The sequence below is a fragment of the Heptranchias perlo genome, chromosome 16, assembly GCF_035084215.1.
Source record: "Heptranchias perlo isolate sHepPer1 chromosome 16, sHepPer1.hap1, whole genome shotgun sequence".
NCBI classification, from domain to species: domain Eukaryota; kingdom Metazoa; phylum Chordata; class Chondrichthyes; order Hexanchiformes; family Hexanchidae; genus Heptranchias; species Heptranchias perlo.
In genome coordinates, this window is record NC_090340.1 from 51,864,985 (window position 1) to 51,884,121 (window position 19,137).

A 19,137-nucleotide genomic window follows, 5' to 3' on the forward strand; every position below is an offset into this window, starting at 1 on the left:
TTTAGAAGAAAATACACAATCAAAACTAACATTAAAATGGAATAAAAAAACATAGCAAAGGAACACCCATTACAAAAAAATTATAATAATTTATGTTGGCCAAATACAGTTCTGTCTAAATGCATAACTTCTGTAGAATCTATTTAAATATTTTGTCATGACAGCTGATAACCTTTTGCGTATTGCTGGGTCTGCATCATTGAATCACAGTTGCATAACTCAATGCAGTTGCTAAACTGCCCATATATTGGCCTGAAATATACCCTCCATATTGCAAATCCTGGGGTAAATTCAGCACTTCTGGCACAGAGCTTTGCACATCGAAAGCTCATAGTGGGAATTTGGTCACACGTTGCTGTTATTAAAATTAATGGATGAAAGATTGTGGGAAACGCATCCTCAAATTCCCAATATGGACTTTCGGCAATGTAAAATGTATTCTCATGTGCTATCCTATAGAATGTGAATCCCCTCACTCTACCATTTCAGCAATCTCACAATTTCACATGAGGTAAACACTACACTGTTATGAAGCTACTTGCAGGCATAAAGAAGAAAAAACAAAATTAAATTTTATGTAAAACACAGAAGTTTTGCTTATCAGCAAATAATATAATGGTTTTAGATTCACTTACTGCTCATTTCCTAGAGTGCTGCGGTATAGTTCCAATGGGGCAGCAGTTCTCTGCTACCCCCAGGTGGTCAATTGTCATGTGTAAGCCTAGACGACAAGTATCGGCAGGCTATTCAAACATGGAGGGTGTTACAGCAAACCCAACCAAATCCTATTCTCATTTGACATCCAACTGCGCAGCAGAAATCATTGGATAACAATCAGGAGCTGGGACCCTTGCTGATTTTCTCTTCCCCAGCCCAAAGGTGCTGAGGCCAATTGTAGCACTCCAACAGCTTCCCCAGCTGGAATCAAATAACTCAGCATAAACTGGGTATTGAACCTCAGCCATCTAGTTTGTAAAGCTTAATGCTACATCGAGGGGCACGTTTACCCATCAGACCAACAGAAGGTTTGCGTCTCTTACTAACCAATGTACTAGCAACTCATTGGGGTATATCTTGACTTTATGCGATAATGTGAAACAGGTGATAGCGAGTTGGCAGCCCACTTTATTCCTCTCCCGATTTTTATTTCCATTGAAGTCATTGTCTTTCTGCTTCAAAACAGCTCAAAATGCCAAGTTCCTTTCTGTAGGCAAATATAAGCAGGAAGGCTAGAGTTTAAAACTATCAAAATTAAACCTTCACAAGATTTTTTTTTCACTTATTAAAGCCTTGCCAAGTAGATTGTGGGATTCAATACCATTTTATGTTATAGCACCGACCTGACCATCTCAAGATTGCTGACCAGTGACTTCTATTGGATGTGTTCACCTGCTCCTCCAGAGATTGCAGTGCTACTGTACACATAGCACCAATTTCTCTAGCCATTGATTCAGCCCAGCCACATATGCCAGCGATACATTTTTTAGAAAATCAGTACTGATGTTCCCTAGCCAGCAGGCAGAAATGTAAGATGGAATAACAACTTTCAAACAATTTTTGTGTTTCCACCAGCGCTATGGAATCTACGCCATGGTAAATGGATAGATTCCGTAGCACCAGCCATCAACTATCAACTAGTTTTGTTATTCTGGACCTATTGTGTATAACAGAAGTTCACCACTCACCAGTTGTTTTCTCTTTTTCTCACTCATTCCCTTCTAACATTTGCCTTCTGTCTTTGATAATTCAGCCCATTTTTTCCCTGCCCCTCAGTGCAGGCCAATTTTTCTAAGGGATCCCAAAATGGGCATTAGGCTCCTCATTAGTATATGCAAGGGGCCTAACACCTGTTGTAGGTGGCCCCCTCAGATGCCTGACCCAATTTCAGGTTGGATTTTTTCAAGCGTCCTTGGGGTGCAATAAGGTCCAATTTATACCCCAATGTCTTCTTTTTACATAAGTAAATTTTAAAAAATGAAAGTCATCATATGTACAGAACCTGGAATCTGATTCACTAAAAAATTCTAGAATCGTCACAGAAAAAATAATCTTTGCTAATGCCTGGAATTATAACAAAAATTCAGCAGATTATCGTCCTTAGTGTGCTAAAATATTGGATGTACATTCTGCAAGTCTGAAGTTTATAAATTTACTGATTCATTAAATAATTTGAGACCCTTTGCCCTTGCAGTAGACATCTCCCCCATCAAGATATTTTTTTTTATTATTCGTTCATGGGATGTGGGCGTTGCTGGCGAGCCGGCATTTATTGCCCATCCCTAATTGCCCTTGAGAAGGGCAAAAATAGAGGAAGATTTCCTCTGTGTGTTAGATGTAGACAAATCATAAATGTGCTTCTAAAGAACAAGTTTATGATTTTGCTTTACCTAGTACACAGGGGACATCTTCCCCCATTGTAAGATATATCACTATTGTTGCATTATGTATAAGTCTTGTGTCATAACATCGAAATTTATTTCATTTAAACCAATAAAAAAAAGCAGGAGGTACTACAAATAAATCAAGCACGCATAATATTTACTATGATTCATATTTATTCGTGAGACAAATTCAGTTCTTTCCAGCAATTGGAACTGATAATAAATATACCAAAGAAAATGTAACAACAGATTGCCATCTGATGGTAAATTCATATAATGTAGTACTGTCCAGAATACTAGAGGGCTAATTTTAGAAATTGCACTCCCAGTAGGAAGTTTTGCTCTCCAGAAGCATCTTTTGGGCATGTGGCCTCCATGATTTTCCATCCATTACCTTAGAGAAAGTTCAGTTGGCATTTGGTGAAACTAGGGACATGATTTTAACTTGGAGCCGGGAACCCAGCCCGTCCCTAGATATTCATGTGGGGAACCTGGAAGCCAAATGAGAGTGTCTCAATCTGCAATCACAACTCAACTGAAGGTGAGTATTTGTGCTTGGGCCAGGCAGCCAGATTGACAGGCTGGTTGCCTGTCGGGAGGGAAAAGAGCAGCCAATCAAAGACGGGGGTGGGAGGGAGAGAGATCATGGGTCCTGGAACAAATAAGAGTGGATGCGGAGGAGAGGTGGGGGGCGTGGAGGACAGCCGGGGGGGGGGGGGGGGGGGGGTCCAGCATCAGGGATTGGTTGGGGAGAGGTCATTTTGTGCCAGGTGAGCTTGTTGGGCCTGGTTGAGGCACTCCTGTTCCTCTGGGTCCACAAGCAGTACAATAACAACACTCACCTCATGGATCCGGCCCTTCCTGCCTGCTTTCACCTGAAGCCGAATCGGAAGCGATGGGAAACCAGGACAGGTGCGGTTAAATTCATTTGACTTTTGCAATACACAAAAACTTAAATACCTCAACTATTTCAATGAGGTACATTGTCCCTTTAAGTATCGCCCTGCTGGCTTTAAGTGGGGGTGGGACTTCTGGGTGTCTGTTGCGTGCGCGCATCCAAACATGCCTGGGTCAAACTCGGAAGTGGGCGCGTTGGAGCCAGGATGCAGTCCCGCCCCAAAAAGCTGTTATTTTAACTTCCCAGCCAGCCCCAACCCACCCATTCTTGAGGGTTAAAATTACCCCTAGGTGTCAGCCTTGGCTCAGTGAAAGGCACTATATAAATGCACATCTTTCTTTCTTTGCCTCTGAGTTAGAAAGAAAGAAAGCAAGACTTGCATTTATATAGCACCTTCCATGACCCCAGGACATTCCAAAATAAAGTACTTTTGAAGTGTAGTTAATGTTGTAATGTAGGAAACACAGCAAGGACCCACAAACAGCAATGTGATAATGACCATTGGTAATCTGTTTTAGTGATGTTGGTTGAAGGATAAATATTGGCCAGGATACCAGGGAGAATTCCCTGCTCTTCTTCAAAATAGTGCCATGGGATTTTTTACATCCAACTGAGAGGGCAGACGGAGTCTCAGTTTAACATCTCATCCAAAAGACGGCATCTCCGACAGTGCAGCACTCCCTCAATGTTACACTGGAGTGTCAGACTTGATTTTGTGCTCATCATTGGAGTGGGATTTGAACCCACAACTTTCTGACCTAGAGACGAGAGTGCTACCAATCGAGCCACGGCTGACATGACTGAAGGTTGTGGCTTCAAGCTCCACTCCAGAGATTTGAGCACATAATCTAGGCTGACACTTCAGTGCAGTACTGAGGGAGTGCTGCTTTGTTCGAGCTACTGCCTTTGGGATGAGATATTAAACGGAGGTCCTGGCTGCCCTCTCAGCTGGATGTAAAAGACCCCATGACACTATTCAAAGAAGTGCAGGGGAATTCTCCTGGTGTCGTGGCTAACATTTATCCCACAACAAACGCCACTAAAAACAGACCATCTGTTCATATATCTCATGGTTGATTGTGGGTCCTTGTGTTTGAATTGGTGGCCGTATTTTTTACATTACAACAGTGACTACACTTCAAACATACTTCATTGGTTGTGAAATAATTTGGGTTGTGATAGGCGCTTTATAAATGTAACTTCTTTCTTGCTACTAACTTATTGAAAACAAAAAGTTCCAGGGAGAGATGTACAATTGGACTTTTAAGCATTGAATACTAGTGGTTTAATGTTGAATTTTATATTTTGCAAAGCTGTACAGAATGAAAGGGACAGAATCAGCATTCGCAGAACCAGCTATGAAGATGTTGGCTCTCTTTCTATTACTACACTGGTACAGGCAGAAGCAATGGCTTGGCAGGTAATTTTACCAAAACAAATGAATGTAGTGATGCTCAAAGTTATTCATAAAATGCTTTGCATGATTTCACCAATACATAATGTAATTCAATAATTATGTACAATACCATTATGTCCAGAAAAACAGTTGGCTTGGTCTGTATGACAAAGTTAACCAAAGTCAGGTGGCTTCATAAACTGTACCAATGGAGCCTAAGCAGTTTGTGAACATCATCTGAATCTTGAAGTTGTGTCACAACCGTTTAACTCAGTCCAAAACAACTCTTACTTTTATTATATATCTAGCGGTTGTGTTGTGTTTGTATTTACAAGTGGTTATGGTGCTCTAAAGGTTGCTGCAGCCCTTATTTAGTCTCCAACAACCTGTCACAATGGATTTCTGAAGATGGTGATAGTTCTTGTATGAAGTGACAGGGTGATGGAAGGTACAATTGTTATATTGGTGAAAGGCATGAAGAAAATCATGACATTTAAGGAGGAGTGACACTGATGCTGAAGTACTTCTAATTGTATAATACTGGATCGTAACACAGCCACTATATATTACCTTGTACTAGCTGTTAAAGGCCAACTCCAAGCTGATCAGAACCATCAGTAAACTAAAAGGTCACTTACCCTTATTGTCAGTTTCAGCAAAGCTTCTAGTTTCAGAAATTGCATGCTGCTCATCTGGGCAGTGCCAACATCATTTCAATAAATTCTGTTATAATTTAGGGCATATTCTCTTTCAACTTGATCAGCCATCCCTGTAAACAGAGCTAGACCCCCTATGATTTGCAATCTGTACTTTTCCAGTAACTAGCCCTTGCAGAGTTTCATGATGCCCAGGATTAAAAATTCTTCAACTTGCAGTTATCTTTTCACCCTCACGCTACCCTCTTCAGAAATGGTAGAACGTTAAACATGGACCTAAGTTATTATGGTAAAGTGAGTAAAATATTTATTAAGGATTTAATGGAAATATAAAGTGCAAAAATAACTGAGTACAAATATTAAATGCCAAAATAGTCCTGGATTGGCAAATTCTGCCCAAAGTTGGGCCTTTCATTCTTGGTGTCTGGGATTTAAATATGATGTATATAATACAAGCCTAATGTTACGTAGACCTCTGGCTCACCAGAATTAAGAATGAAATGCTAAAGTGAAAAACCTTGTCATTTTTAACCTGTTGATGGGTCAGAGGCATCGTTCTCAGAAATCTCCAACATTTCCTTTACTGGCAAGAGCAAATAATGGCTCGTACTTAGCATATGAGATTGCTTTCGGATGCTTGTAGGTAGGTTCGTGGGCAAATGATGCTTAACAACATTAATCTTAAAAATACAAAGAGCTTCCAACAACATTCTATTACAGTATTGTACAGAAGCTAAAATACATTTTCACCTGCATAGCTCTACTCCATTCATTTAACCAGATAAATAAATTTGACCTCCCCCAACAACACCTCATTCAGGAAACAGGAAATTCTGTTACTTCTAAATGACATACCAGTTTTCATATAATAATGCCACAAGTAACCAGACTATATTTTGGTATTGTCACAATGATTCTCTCCTGTATTCTCTATGATTAGTTCCCTGTGTTTCTTTTTGATCAACTAACAGGAATTTATTAGCTACATAACAATAACCGACTTTAATTGGTCTATAGTATAGTATTGTTATCTCGTCATCTCCTCAGTTTCTAGCTGTCTACCCTTCCCTAACTTCTCTGAATCTCTCAGTTTTTCCCTAGCCTCTCTCTCAGTTTTTCCCTAGCCTCTCTCTCTTCTTACACACACTGCTTTGAATCTCTACATAGTACAAGACAGCAGCAAAGAAATCCATCACAAGATTGCAGCTTATTAGGACTCTTTGTCATGCTATTGTTCAATTAGTAAAATAGTTGGTTGACCATTAACCTGGTGACAGATTTTTCCACTTCTACCTGTCTACTTTAATCTTCCAAGCTTGTGTATCTCCATAAGATTTTGACCTGTTTCATAACAGCTGGAAAATCTTTTTATATATAAAAGAGGGTAACTCATAACCACAAGTATTAATAATTTATTACTTGGGATTGTTAATATCTGCTCTGGTCAGAATGTGACTACTGCATTGCCACCTACTGGAATTGTTCGGTATATACTGCTGTTAAACAAATAGTGAATTACTTAAAGGGGCACCAGGTCCATATTTTTTTTAGTTCTTCACAAATACAAATCATGTTGAAATATGTTATTGTGCCATTTGCTTGTGGCATTATTGTGACTTAAATATTGCACATTTCTTCTTTTCACCCCCAAACAAAGGCTTCCAGGACGTCATTCCATGAGGACAATTCCATTTAAATGTCTGTATTCTTTAGTTGTGCCCATTGTGAATCTTTTCTTTTTAAAAACTGCCCCCCCACCAACAACTTAAAATTCTCCCCTGACCTAATTAACTCTCCCTGGTGATGGAGAAATGACCTTTCTATTCTTAACACCTCACTCTAGTATGCTAGCTAAAATTATGAACTCACCAAGGATATTACAGGTATAAAACTGTGTCATGCCACTTTCATACGTGACAAATAAAAACTGATCAAATCTCATTATCACAGCTCTTCAAGTGCTTGTACATCACTTTGTATAATTTAACAATTTTCTCTTTTGGTAGATTTCTGCTTTAAGCCCTGTGCATCACGCTGATATTGCAATGAAGAAGATAGCAACTATCAATGATGTCAGTGAGTCCATGAAGCAGCAGCTGCTTGTGCTGGTAGAATGGGCAAAATATATCCCGGCATTCTGTGAATTGCTGCTGGATGATCAGGTCAGTGACAGGCACAGGAAATAGGAAGCAAATTGCTCTTACATACGAACATACGAATTAAGAGCAGGAGTAGCCCATTCGACCCCTCGAGCCTGCTCTGCCATTTGATAAGATCACGGCTGATCTGATTGTGACCTCAACCCTACTTTCCTGTCTACCTACTATAACCTTGTAAAAAATTCACAGGTACATTACTTTTGTGTTACTCTATGTAGTGTATTGATCTGACAATTGATGTACTGTATTGATCCAGTTCCTGTTCGATATTTAACACTAGAACAGTCTGATCATTACAGGCCAGAAGTAAGAAAGTGTTATCCAAGAACCAGTTAGGGATTTTGTGTGAGTTGCTTTAAGCAATCCATTTGAAATGTTTTAAACTATGTGTGTATTGAGTCACTGCACACTAAAGTAATAGCTTTGATAAAGATGACTGTAGTTAGACATTTTGATAGCAGGATGTGGGTTGCAGTAAGTACTCCAACTTTGCAGGTGACACTAAGTTAGGAGGCATAGTAACTTGTGTAGATGGGAGCAGGATGTCCGGAAGGGACATAGAGAAATTAAGTGAACGGTCAAAACTACGGCAGAAGGAGTTAACGTGGGGAAGTGTGAGGTCGTTTACTTTGGATCCTGGAAAGACGAATCAAAATATTTTCTTAATGGCAAGAGACTAAGAACTGTGCAAGAGCAAAGGGATTTGGGTGTCCAGGTGCACAAATCACTAAAAGCTACTGCACAGTTACAAAAAGTAATCAAGGAGGCTAATGGAATGTTAGCATTTATTTCAATGGAGCTGGAATACAAAGGGGAGGAAGTTATGCTTCAGTTGTACAGAGCCTTGATCAAACCCAATCTGTAGTACTACATTCAATTTTGGGCACTGCATCCCAGGAAGGATATACTGACCTTGGAGGGGATCTGGCACAGATTCACCAAAATGATACCAGGGCTTAAAAGTTTAAATTGTGAGGACAGGTTGCAAAAACTTGGCTTAATCTTGAGTTTAGAAGGTTGAGGGGTGATCTAATTGATGTGTTTAAAATAATGAACGTATTCAATAGAGTAGATGCAGGGAAACTATTTCTTCCGGTGGGGGAATCCAGAACAAGAGGGAACAATCTTAAAATAGAGCTAGGTCATTTAGGCATGAAATCAGGAAGCAATTTTTCATACAAAGGGTGGTGGAAATCTGGAATTCTCTCCCCCAAAAGACTGTGCATGCTGGGTGAATTAAAATTTTCAAGACTGAGATCGAGATTTTTATTAGGTAAGGGTATCATGGAATATGGAATAAAGGTGGGCAAATGAAGTTGAGGTACAGATCGGCCATGATCTAATTGATTGTCAGAATAGGCTTAAGGGGCAGAATGACCTACTCCTGTGTTCTTACCAATGTCTCTTTCTCTATAGGTTGCACTGCTAAAAGCTCATGCAGGGGAACACTTGCTGCTGGGTCTGGCCAGACGTTCAATTCCCTATAAGGACATCCTCTTGCTAGGTATGAATTGTCTTCATTAATCCAGTGAGTGGCATAACAGTATTCAAGTTGTTTTGATTTGCTGTTTTTCTAGCAATGCAAGACCACCCAAAGAGGGTAGTCAAGATATCTTCTTCATAAGAAGTTCCAAATCCTCCTCAGGACCTGAGAAACTCAAAAGAAAATTGTTAAAGGATCATTTAATCAACTGGAGTTTCCAGCTGCTGTCCCATATATACTTTTATTGATTTATCTGTACAGGTCTGTGGCTAGACCTCATCCACACACTCAAACACTGGAGTCATATCCCAGAAAATGGGAATCCTATTGGATCTATGATACTCATTTAGACAGTGTCAAACTAACAGAATTTTTTTTTAGCAAGTTACAATGTATTGCGGCTAGCATCTGTTGCAATTTAATTACACATGATTGAGGTTAGCTTTTTAGTTAGATGTCTCATGTTATTATAAGACCATAAGAGATAGGAGCAGGAGCAGGCCATTCGGCCCCTCGAGCCTGCTCTGCCATTTAATGAGATCATAGCTGATCTGATTTTTACCTCAAACTCCACTTTCCCGCCTTTTCCCCATATCCTTGTCTCCCTTGCTGATCAAAAATTTGTCCAACTCAGCCATGAATGTATTCAATGACTCAGCCTCCACAGCTTTTTGAGGTAAAGAATTCCAAAGATTCACGACCCTCTGGGAGAAGAAATTCCTCCTCATTTCCGTCTTAAACGGGCGACCCCTTATTCTGAGACTATGCCCCCTAGTTTTAGATTCCCCCATGAGGGGTAACATCCTCTCAGCATCTACTCTATCAAGAACCCTCGGAACCTTGTATGTTTCAATAAGGTCTCCTTTAATTCTTCTAAACTCCAATGAGTATAGACCCAACCTGTTCAATCTTTCCTCATAAGACAACCCTTCCATACCCGGAATCAACCTACTGAACCTTCTTTGAACTGCCTCCAATGCAAATATGTCCCTTCCTTAAATAAGGGCACCAGAACTGTACGCAGTACTCCAGGTGTGGTCTCACCAGCACCCTGTACAGTTGTAGCATGACTTCCCTGCTTTCATACTCCATCCCCCTAGAAATAAAGGCCAATATTCTGTTTGCCTTCCATGCTGAATTTGAGCTTTTTGCCCATTGCAGTTAAGCTGTGGATTTTTTTCTTATTTACAATGTATTTCTTTTCCATGATTACACCTGAATTCAAGGTTATATATAATAAGCACAAGAACTGTAACTTGATTATTCACAAGTCTACTCTGACTATCTTAATGATTGGTCAAAGATCATCTACCCCTTGTTCAAGGTTTCCTGAGTCTGTGCACAAGTCTGTCTGTCACAACCTGGCTCTGAATGTTAGGGCTATCAGAAATGGGCTAACTATTCAGTACAATGGAGCTGCTGGGAGATGAAGGAGAATAGTATATGCAACAATGCATGTTTGGTTTTCAAAATGTAAACATGGAGTCAATGGATAGATTTTGACTTTGTACGATAGTGTAAAACAGGTGATAACAAATCAGCAGCCCGTTTTACATCTCTCCCGATTTTTATTTCCATTGAAGTCAACAGGCTGCCGATTCGCTATCACCCATTTTATACTATCGCACAAAGTCAAAATCTACCCCAATCTCACAGCACAACAGCCAATCATCTCTAACTCCATAAGGCACTTAAAAGGAGTTGTTGATTGCTATTGTTCTCGAATAAACGGGAGAGGAGATTAAGCTGGTGTGGTATTTTCTGCGAAGAGGCCTTCAATGGTTTGACAAGGAGGAAAAGAAAAATGTTCTGATGTTGCTAACATTCTTCTTGAGAGTTTTAATTATAGCCTCATCACAATGCCGACCAATACTTTAAACTCACAACATTCTTGATGACACAAAAATAATACAACAAAATGCAACTATGTAATCCATGTGCTGTTTTATTTAGACTCTTCTAGACTCCACTAGATATACGCAGTGAAAAATGGAGAATGTATTTTAAATGTTTGCAATAAACCTATATTATAAAATGTACAGTTGTTTAATATATTGTTCTATACAGAAGAATGGATATTCCAGAGGGGTTACCATCAAGTAATGTCATAACTAGGTACACATGACATCATAAACCACAATGGTTTATAAATGCTACTCAAAACCCAGGCATCAACTGCCTGCATTTTACTCCTAAATTTCCATTATTACTTAATAATCATAATTTCTAAAACAATGGAAAGATTAAGCTTGATGCTAAATTAGAAATTTTGCTTATATAAATATAAACTATATTTTGAGTTATTCGTAATTTTCTGAGATTTTAGAATATGTTCACCTATGTCAGTTTTGTGAACTGGAGGTATAACGCTAACAAAATACATCCCTTTTCAACAGGAAATGATTTCATCATTCCCAGGCACTGCCCAGAGTTAGAGATTATGCGTGTAGCCAACAGGATCCTTGATGAGCTGGTGAAGCCATTACTTGATCTCCAGATAGATGAAAATGAATTTGCTTGTCTCAAAGCTGTGGTGTTCTTTGATCCAGGCAAGTGTCTTTGCTGATTGGAGTACAGTTTGTTCAAATATAAGCATAGCTGAATGTCTGTGAAAGATTGAGACTTAAGACGTTAACAGTGAAGGTTTCAGATTCCAGAGAGAAACAAATTAAAAATGAACAAGGTAGGAGTAAGAAGGGCAGTCAGGCAGAATTTTTTCACCCAAAGAAATTCATTCAAATAGACGATCTAAACGGGCTCAAAATTTGTAGCTAGCAATCTTGTGACAATGCATCTTTTGCACTTGCTGATGATAACGCACAATGCATCTACTTGTGCTCACTATTTTTGGAGGGAGAACAGATAGAAGGACATGGTGAAAAAGCTGGTAGGTCAGGTTAAACTATGAAAAGTAGAAGGGCTCGATAGGCCTATGGACATTTTTATTCCTAAAAGTTCCTACGTTATACTTATTGTTGATTTATTGCCTCATGATCAACAATATTTAACAAGCTGTAATATGAAGTGCATTCATGTAATGTGGACATGCTCAGAATTATGGTATAACATTTTTAAAAATGAATTAAATGGGCACTCTAGAAAATTATATTGTACATTTGTGGGAATAAAAGTTGCCATTTAATGGTCTATGTTACAGCATATTTATTTAAAAACCTAAATGATAAATTGAACACTGATGCTATATTAGAGATATTATTTTACAAAATATTTCAGTCTTTTGTAGCTAGCAATCCTGTGACAATGGATCTTTTACACTTACTGATGATAACGCACAATGCATCTTCGTGTGCTCACTATTTTTGTATTTTCACCAGTTCCCATTTTCAGATCTCCCCGCACCACAAATCATTCCCTAACCAACAGGGTAGATGTTGTGTATGTTTAGGAATCCAGTAGTTGGGGTTAGAATAAATGGCCCTCTGGTCATTCACTCTCTGATTTTCCCTCTTTTATGGGTTATGCTTGGCACCTCCCCCCAAATAGTATGGAGATGCGGAGAACTCAGCATGTGGATAATGTCACCGAGAGCACGTGCAGATGGAGGCCCTCACAAGCAGTGACCTGAGTGCAGCCATTTGCCCCATCAGCTGAGCACTAGGATCAGTTCAGTAGCATTAATTTTCTTTTGCTCCTGGATTCCAATGCAAAAACTCTGTACTAGCTAAGTCATGATGGAGCTAATTTTACTGTTCTTGCAACTGGGCATTTTGGAGCACCTTAAAATAGAATGCAAAGGAGTTTTAGATGGGGAGGACTACACACCTGTAAGGGAGCCAGCCCGATTTTCCACTTCATTTACGTTAATGGATGGAAAACCAGGCTGAGTCTCTCATCGGTGTGCAATCTCCCCACCCAATGTTCCTCTATTCATTACTCCAACATACCCTGGTGTGTGAACACAAAAATATACCTCATTGTCACCTGTCCTAGTAAATATGAATCAGATATTCAGAATGAATCTCTTCATGCAAAAAGGTGATAAGTATCCACATTGATCTGCCAGGCAGGGTAGTAGAAATGCAAACTTTAGATTCATATTGCAGCTGAATGCAAGGCTGGGAGAGTTAGGGTACTAGAGGGATGAGCTCAGTGGGTCCATTGGCTTTTCTTAACCTTTAATTACGACCCTCATCTGATTTAATTTTGTTGTAGCTGTGTGTTTTAGTTTTTCATCAAAAGGTACAGATACCCCTAACATAGTGGGGGTTAAATTGGATAACCTCTGAAACCGGGTGTGGGGATCATGATGCGTGATTAATCTGCACCCTATCGTTGAGATGCAGACAGCACGTAACATTCATGCTGCCTGGTGATTTAACCTGATATCTGCTAGCGGCCAGGCCTAGCTACGCTGTTGAGTGGCTACTCACCAGCAGGGGGGGCCCCGATATCGCACGAGAGCCTAGCATCACGTAAAGGCAGCCTGTACCTCTAATATGCAAAATATAAGATACGGGTCCACACGGAGTCTGAACGGAGATCAGACATCGCACACGTAAAACACAGATGCAGGTTCTGTCTCCATGTTTACAAACTGTTGAGTTATGTTAAAACATTGGATAAAGGTTGTGCACTACTAAATCCCACATCTTCCAATCTGCATGCCAGACCTCACCAATCTGCTGATCTGAGTTTGTACCAGGCCTGCGAGAGAGCATGCACCAAGGTTCTCTGCTGATGCACTAGAGGCCTTGGTGCAAGAGATGGACAGAAGGAGGGGCATCTTACATTGCAGGGGGATAAGAGGCCCTCCAGGCATATGCTCAAAAGACAATGGGAGGCACTAGGGGATGAAGTCAATGCCAGGCACACAGCACCACGAACATGGATGCAGTGCAGGAAGAGGTTCAATGCTTTGACACAAGTGGTCAAGGTGAGTGAGGTCAACTGTCAAGTGGCATCTCCTACCAACTGCACCACTAGCCTCATCCACTGCTCCATACACTACACCCCCATCACCCACCTACCAACCAACAAACTCTTTCAATCAGTACTCAACTCTTCCAATCAGATGCTTCCTCTCACCTTTACACATTACCACTGTTGCAAGCCACGCACCCACAACTCACAGGTCACACACAGTGGCAGCTATTCAACCGTGATAGGCAAATCACCCAAACATCCTGCAGGACACTCACAGACACGGGTCTCATTTACTTGGAGGAGAAGTTGGCGCATAACAGGAGGCAGGAGTGGCCGTGGCTCCATGGAACATGAACCTGTTGTCCTCTCTCAGGATGACAGCTTTCCTGTCCCACTCCTGCCACTCTGCCAGTGCCCTTGCTGTTGCCTGACAGCAAGCCAGCCCACTCCCTGTAGAGTATTGAAACTTTATTATAGGAAACATAGGAAGGTAGGAACAGGAGTTGGCCAATTAGCCCCTTGATCCTATTCTGACATTCAACGAGATCATAGTTGATCTGTGACCTAACTCCTAGCCTCATATCCCTTAATACCTTTGGTTAACAAACATCTATCAATCTCAGATTTAAAATTAACAATTGAGCTAGTATCAACTGCCATTTGCAGAAGAGCGTTCCAAACTTTTCCCACACTTTGTGTGTAGAAGCATTTCCTAACTTCACTCCTGAAAGTCCTGGCTCTAATTTTTAGGCTATGTTCCCTAGTCCTGGTATTCAAGTACAGGAGACCTCCAAAAACAGGTACAAATGCAACAGTAGCCAGAAGCAATAATTCAGCAACTAACCCTGTAACTCCTGAATGATCCCTTTAAATAGCACTGGTGGGGGGGGTCCTCCATGCTGTTTACGACCTGTTCAACTGTGCGAGGTTAAGACAGTGCGTTGGCTGGAACGTTGAGTTCCAAAATCGCATCTGTCCCTTTAAATCAGCGTTGCACACTGATCTACCCCATATTCTCCCTATTTTACATGGTGCCGGCATTCGTTATCTGCGCGTGCGCAAACGCCTTTTCCAATATGGCGTCCAGCGCACCTCACGTTAGAAATGTGCACGTGCGTTCCAGACGCCACTTTGGATCCTCAGGAGTCTGTGTAGCACCTACACAACGGACACTAAGCTGCCCAATTTATAGCCCGTTATGTTTTATACAGAAATGTTAACTTACTGTGACTTTTCTTTTATAGATTGCAAGGGTGTAAGTGATTCGGCAAAAATCAAAAACATGCGATTCCAAGTGCAGGTCAACCTGGAGGATTATATCAATGATCGGCAGTATGACTCACGTGGACGATTCGGTGATATTCTACTGCTTCTTCCATCACTGCAGAGCATCACGTGGCAGATGATTGAGCAGATTCAGTTTGCCAGACTCTTCGGAGTGGCAAGAATTGACAGTCTTTTGCAGGAAATGCTCCTGGGAGGTGAGAAACAGGTTTTATTTTTATACACACACTATTAGTCAGAGGAGCTACGGTGCCATCTAGTGGCTATGGCACGCAGCCAGAGTGACAGGGATATGTTTACATGGAGAATTTCTATTATAACTGATTACATAGACCTTTTCAATGTTAAATGTTGATATAAAAAGTATGACCGACAATCGTGACAACAGGAAGTGAAATTTGCGGACAGGAAATGGGTGCATACACAAGAGCTTTAATACAATCGATAGATATCGATGATTAAAAAGAGATAGATGAGGACTGGATGTCTTGATCGGTTAGACATTGACTTTTCACTTCTGAGACCTAGGTTTAAATCTGGCCTAAACTGATAGAATGAGAACCCCCTCTGTCTTCAAAGGTTTTATGATGGATAGGCGCTTACACAGACAAATAAATATATATATATATATATTAACTCCACTAGTATTTCTTTTAAGAGGAATTTAGTTCAAAATTATGAATTTTAAAGAGAACTGGGGGCTGGAAATAGAGATATTTACCAGGTTCTGTTAAATGTAACCCACATTTCTGGGTGAATTCATATCCAAACTGCATGCTGTACAAGGAATGTAATAGGATGAATGTTGATCAAAGACTCTTTGTAGAAGGAGAACATCTTCTGTTGGATATAATTGAAATAAAATTAGAATTTGGATCAGCTTTGGAAAGATTATCTTAAGATGGACATAATTTTATAAGCGTGGCTCTTCACTGTACAATATGAAATTACACTGTTGTAAAATGTATTTCAAGTCCTCTTAAACCAATTTCGAACCCACCATCAGCAACACATTCCTCAGGGCAATTAACTGATCTTTTCTATATAATTATTTTAGGCACACAGTATCAAAATAAAAATGAAAAATAAGTCCTATTCTACAGGATGATCAGTTCTATGAATTGTAAACAATTTTACAACACCAAGTTATAGTCCAGCAATTTTATTTTAAATTCACAAGCTTTTGGAGGCTTCCTCCTTCCTCAGGTGAATGTTGTTGGAAAACAAGAACGTTCACCTGAGGAAGGAGGAAGCCTCCGAAAGCTTGTGAATTTAAAATAAAATTGCTGGACTATAACTTGGTGTTGTAAAATTGTTTACAATTGTCAACCCCAGTCCATCACCGGCATCTCCACATCAGTTCTATGAAGGAATGGTATATATTTTCCATACAGATAGAGCATTGTGCATTACCAAAACTCACTGAAAAATAAACAGAAATTCAAGGACAGAATAAGATCCACAAGATTTTCTGTGAATTAAATCATATAATAGAGGTTACATTTTCACTTATCCATACAATTTGAATACCTAAGCAGAGTAAAAATTATATATCAACGCACATTAAAATCAATATACTTTTTATTTTTATATCCTTATTGATTTATAGCAAAACCCAATTATTTTTACAAGTGTTATGTAGTGCTATCAATATTATTTTATATGACATGCAGTAAATGATGTCTAATTACCAGCCTTACCTAAGTTCGAGCTTGTCACAACAGTTGTTATATTGCTTATTCAGCAAGTGAATACTGAAGCAGAATTTCAATGATAAAGGTTAAAATCAGACATAAACGGCTTCTTATTAATATTGTGAAATAAACAACATCTGCTGCATTTACCAAAACATGAATCCCCACCATACGTTACTGCAAACACTGCATCACAAAGATTACAAGTAATTGTGATGGTTTTGGTATTTTTGCTTTGGTGAATCCCAATAGCTGTACAATTTGAAGGTTTGGCAAACTGGTAAGATAAGATTGGTAAGATAAGGCAGAAAAGGAAAGCTTATGTTAGACAACGAGAACTCAATACTACAGAAAGCCTAGAGGAGTATAAAAAGTGCAGGGGTGAAATTAAAAAGGAAATTAGGAAAGCAAAGAAAGGGCATGAAAAAATATTGGCAAGTAAAATCAAGGAAAACCCAAAGATATTTTATAAATACATGAAGAGCAAGAGGTATTAGAGAGCAAAAAGGTAACCTATGTGTGGAGGTGGAAGATGTTGGTCTGGTTCTTAATGAATACTTTGCATCTGTCTTCACAAAGGAGAGGGATGATGCAGGGACTGAAGTTAAGGAGGAGGAGTGTGAAATATTGGATGGGATAAACTTAGTGAGAGAGGAAGTATTAAGGGAATTAGCATCTTTGAAAGTGGATAAATCACCAAGGCCAGATGAAATGTATCCCAGGCTGTTAAAAGAAGCAAGGGAGGAAATAGCAGAGGCTCTGACCATCATTTTCCAATCCTCACTGGATACAGGTGTGGTGCTGAAGGATTGGAGGACTGCTAACATTGTACCATTGTTTAAAAAGGGAGAAAGGGATAGACCGAGTAATTACAGGCCAGTCAGTCTAACCTCGGTGGTGGGCAAATTATTGGAATCAATTCTGAGGGACAAGATAAACCGTCATTTAGAAAGCCACAGTGTAATCAAGTCAGCATGGATTTGTTAGGGGAAGATCATATCTGACTAACTTGATTTAATTTTTTGAGGAGGTAACAAGGAGGGTTGATGAGGGTAGTGAATTTGATGTAGTCTACATGGATTTTAGCAAGGCTTTTGACAAGGTCCCACATGGCAGACTGGTCAAAAAAGTACAAGCCCGTGGGATCCAAGGGAGAGTGGCAAGTTGGATCCAAAATTGGCTCAGTGGCAGGAAGCAAAGGGTAATGGTCGACGGGTGTTTTTGTGACTGGAAGGCTGTTTCCAGTGGGGTTCCGCAGGGCTCAGTACTAGGTCCCTTGATTTTTGTGATATATGTTAATGATTTGGACTTAAATGTAGGGGACATGATTAAGAAGTTTGCAGATGATACAAAAATTGGCCATGTGGTTGATAATAAGGAGGAAAGCTGTAGACTGCAGGAAGATAGCAATGGACTGGTCAGGTGGGCAAAAAAGTGGCAAATGGAATTAAATCCAGAGAAATGTGAGGTAATGCATTTGGGGAGGGCAAACAAGGCAAGGGGGTACACAATAAATGGGAGGATGTGGAAAGGTGTAGAGGAAGTGAGAGACTTTGGAGTTCATGTCCACAGCAGGACAGGTAGATAAGCTGGTTAAGAAGGCATATGGAATACTTTCCTTTATTAGCCAAGGCATAGAATATAAGAGCAGGGAGATTATGCTGGAACTATATAAAACACTGGTTAGGCCACAGCTTGAGTACTGCATACGGTTCTGGTCAGCACATTACAGGAAGGATGTAATTGCACTAGACAGGGTACAGAGGAGATTTGCAAGGATGTTGCTAGGACTGGAGAATTTTAGCTATGAGGAAAGATTGGATAGGCTGGGGTTGTTTTCTTTGAAACAGAGGAGGCTGAGGGGTGATTTAATTAAGATGTACAAAATTACGAGGGACCAAGATAGAGTGGAAAGGAAGGACCTATTTCCCTTAGCAGAGAGGTCAATAACCAGGGGGCGTAGATTTAAAATGATTGGTAGAAGGATTAGAGAGGAGCTGAGGAAAAATGTTTTCACCCAGAGGGTGGTGGGGGTCTGGAACTCACTGCCTGAAAGGGTGGTAGAGGCAGAAACCCTCAACTCATTTAAAAAGTACCTGGATGTGCACCTGAAGTGCCGTGACCTACAAGGTTACGGACCAAGTGCTGGAAAGTGGGATTAGGCTGGGTGGCTCATTTTCAGCCAGCGCGGACACGATGGGCCGAAAGGCCTCCTTCTGTGCCGTAAATTTTCTATGATTCTATGAACTGGGAGACGAAATAAAACAATTTGAAAGATATATTATCCTTAATACATTAAAAA

The 19,137-nt window shown here is 40.1% G+C and overlaps 1 protein-coding gene across 1 annotated transcript in view; it reads left to right on the forward strand.

Annotated features, from left to right (window-relative positions):
• The window catches only part of LOC137333359 (hepatocyte nuclear factor 4-beta-like), a 49,226-nt gene that overhangs the window by 24,876 nt on the left and 5,213 nt on the right, over nt 1-19,137 (forward strand). Inside the window, exons 4-8 of the mRNA XM_067997509.1 lie at nt 4,593-4,699; nt 7,338-7,493; nt 8,907-8,994; nt 11,370-11,522; nt 15,102-15,338. Of these exons, the coding sequence (XP_067853610.1) occupies nt 4,593-4,699; nt 7,338-7,493; nt 8,907-8,994; nt 11,370-11,522; nt 15,102-15,338 (741 nt within the window). The remainder of the gene's footprint in view (nt 1-4,592; nt 4,700-7,337; nt 7,494-8,906; nt 8,995-11,369; nt 11,523-15,101; nt 15,339-19,137) is intronic.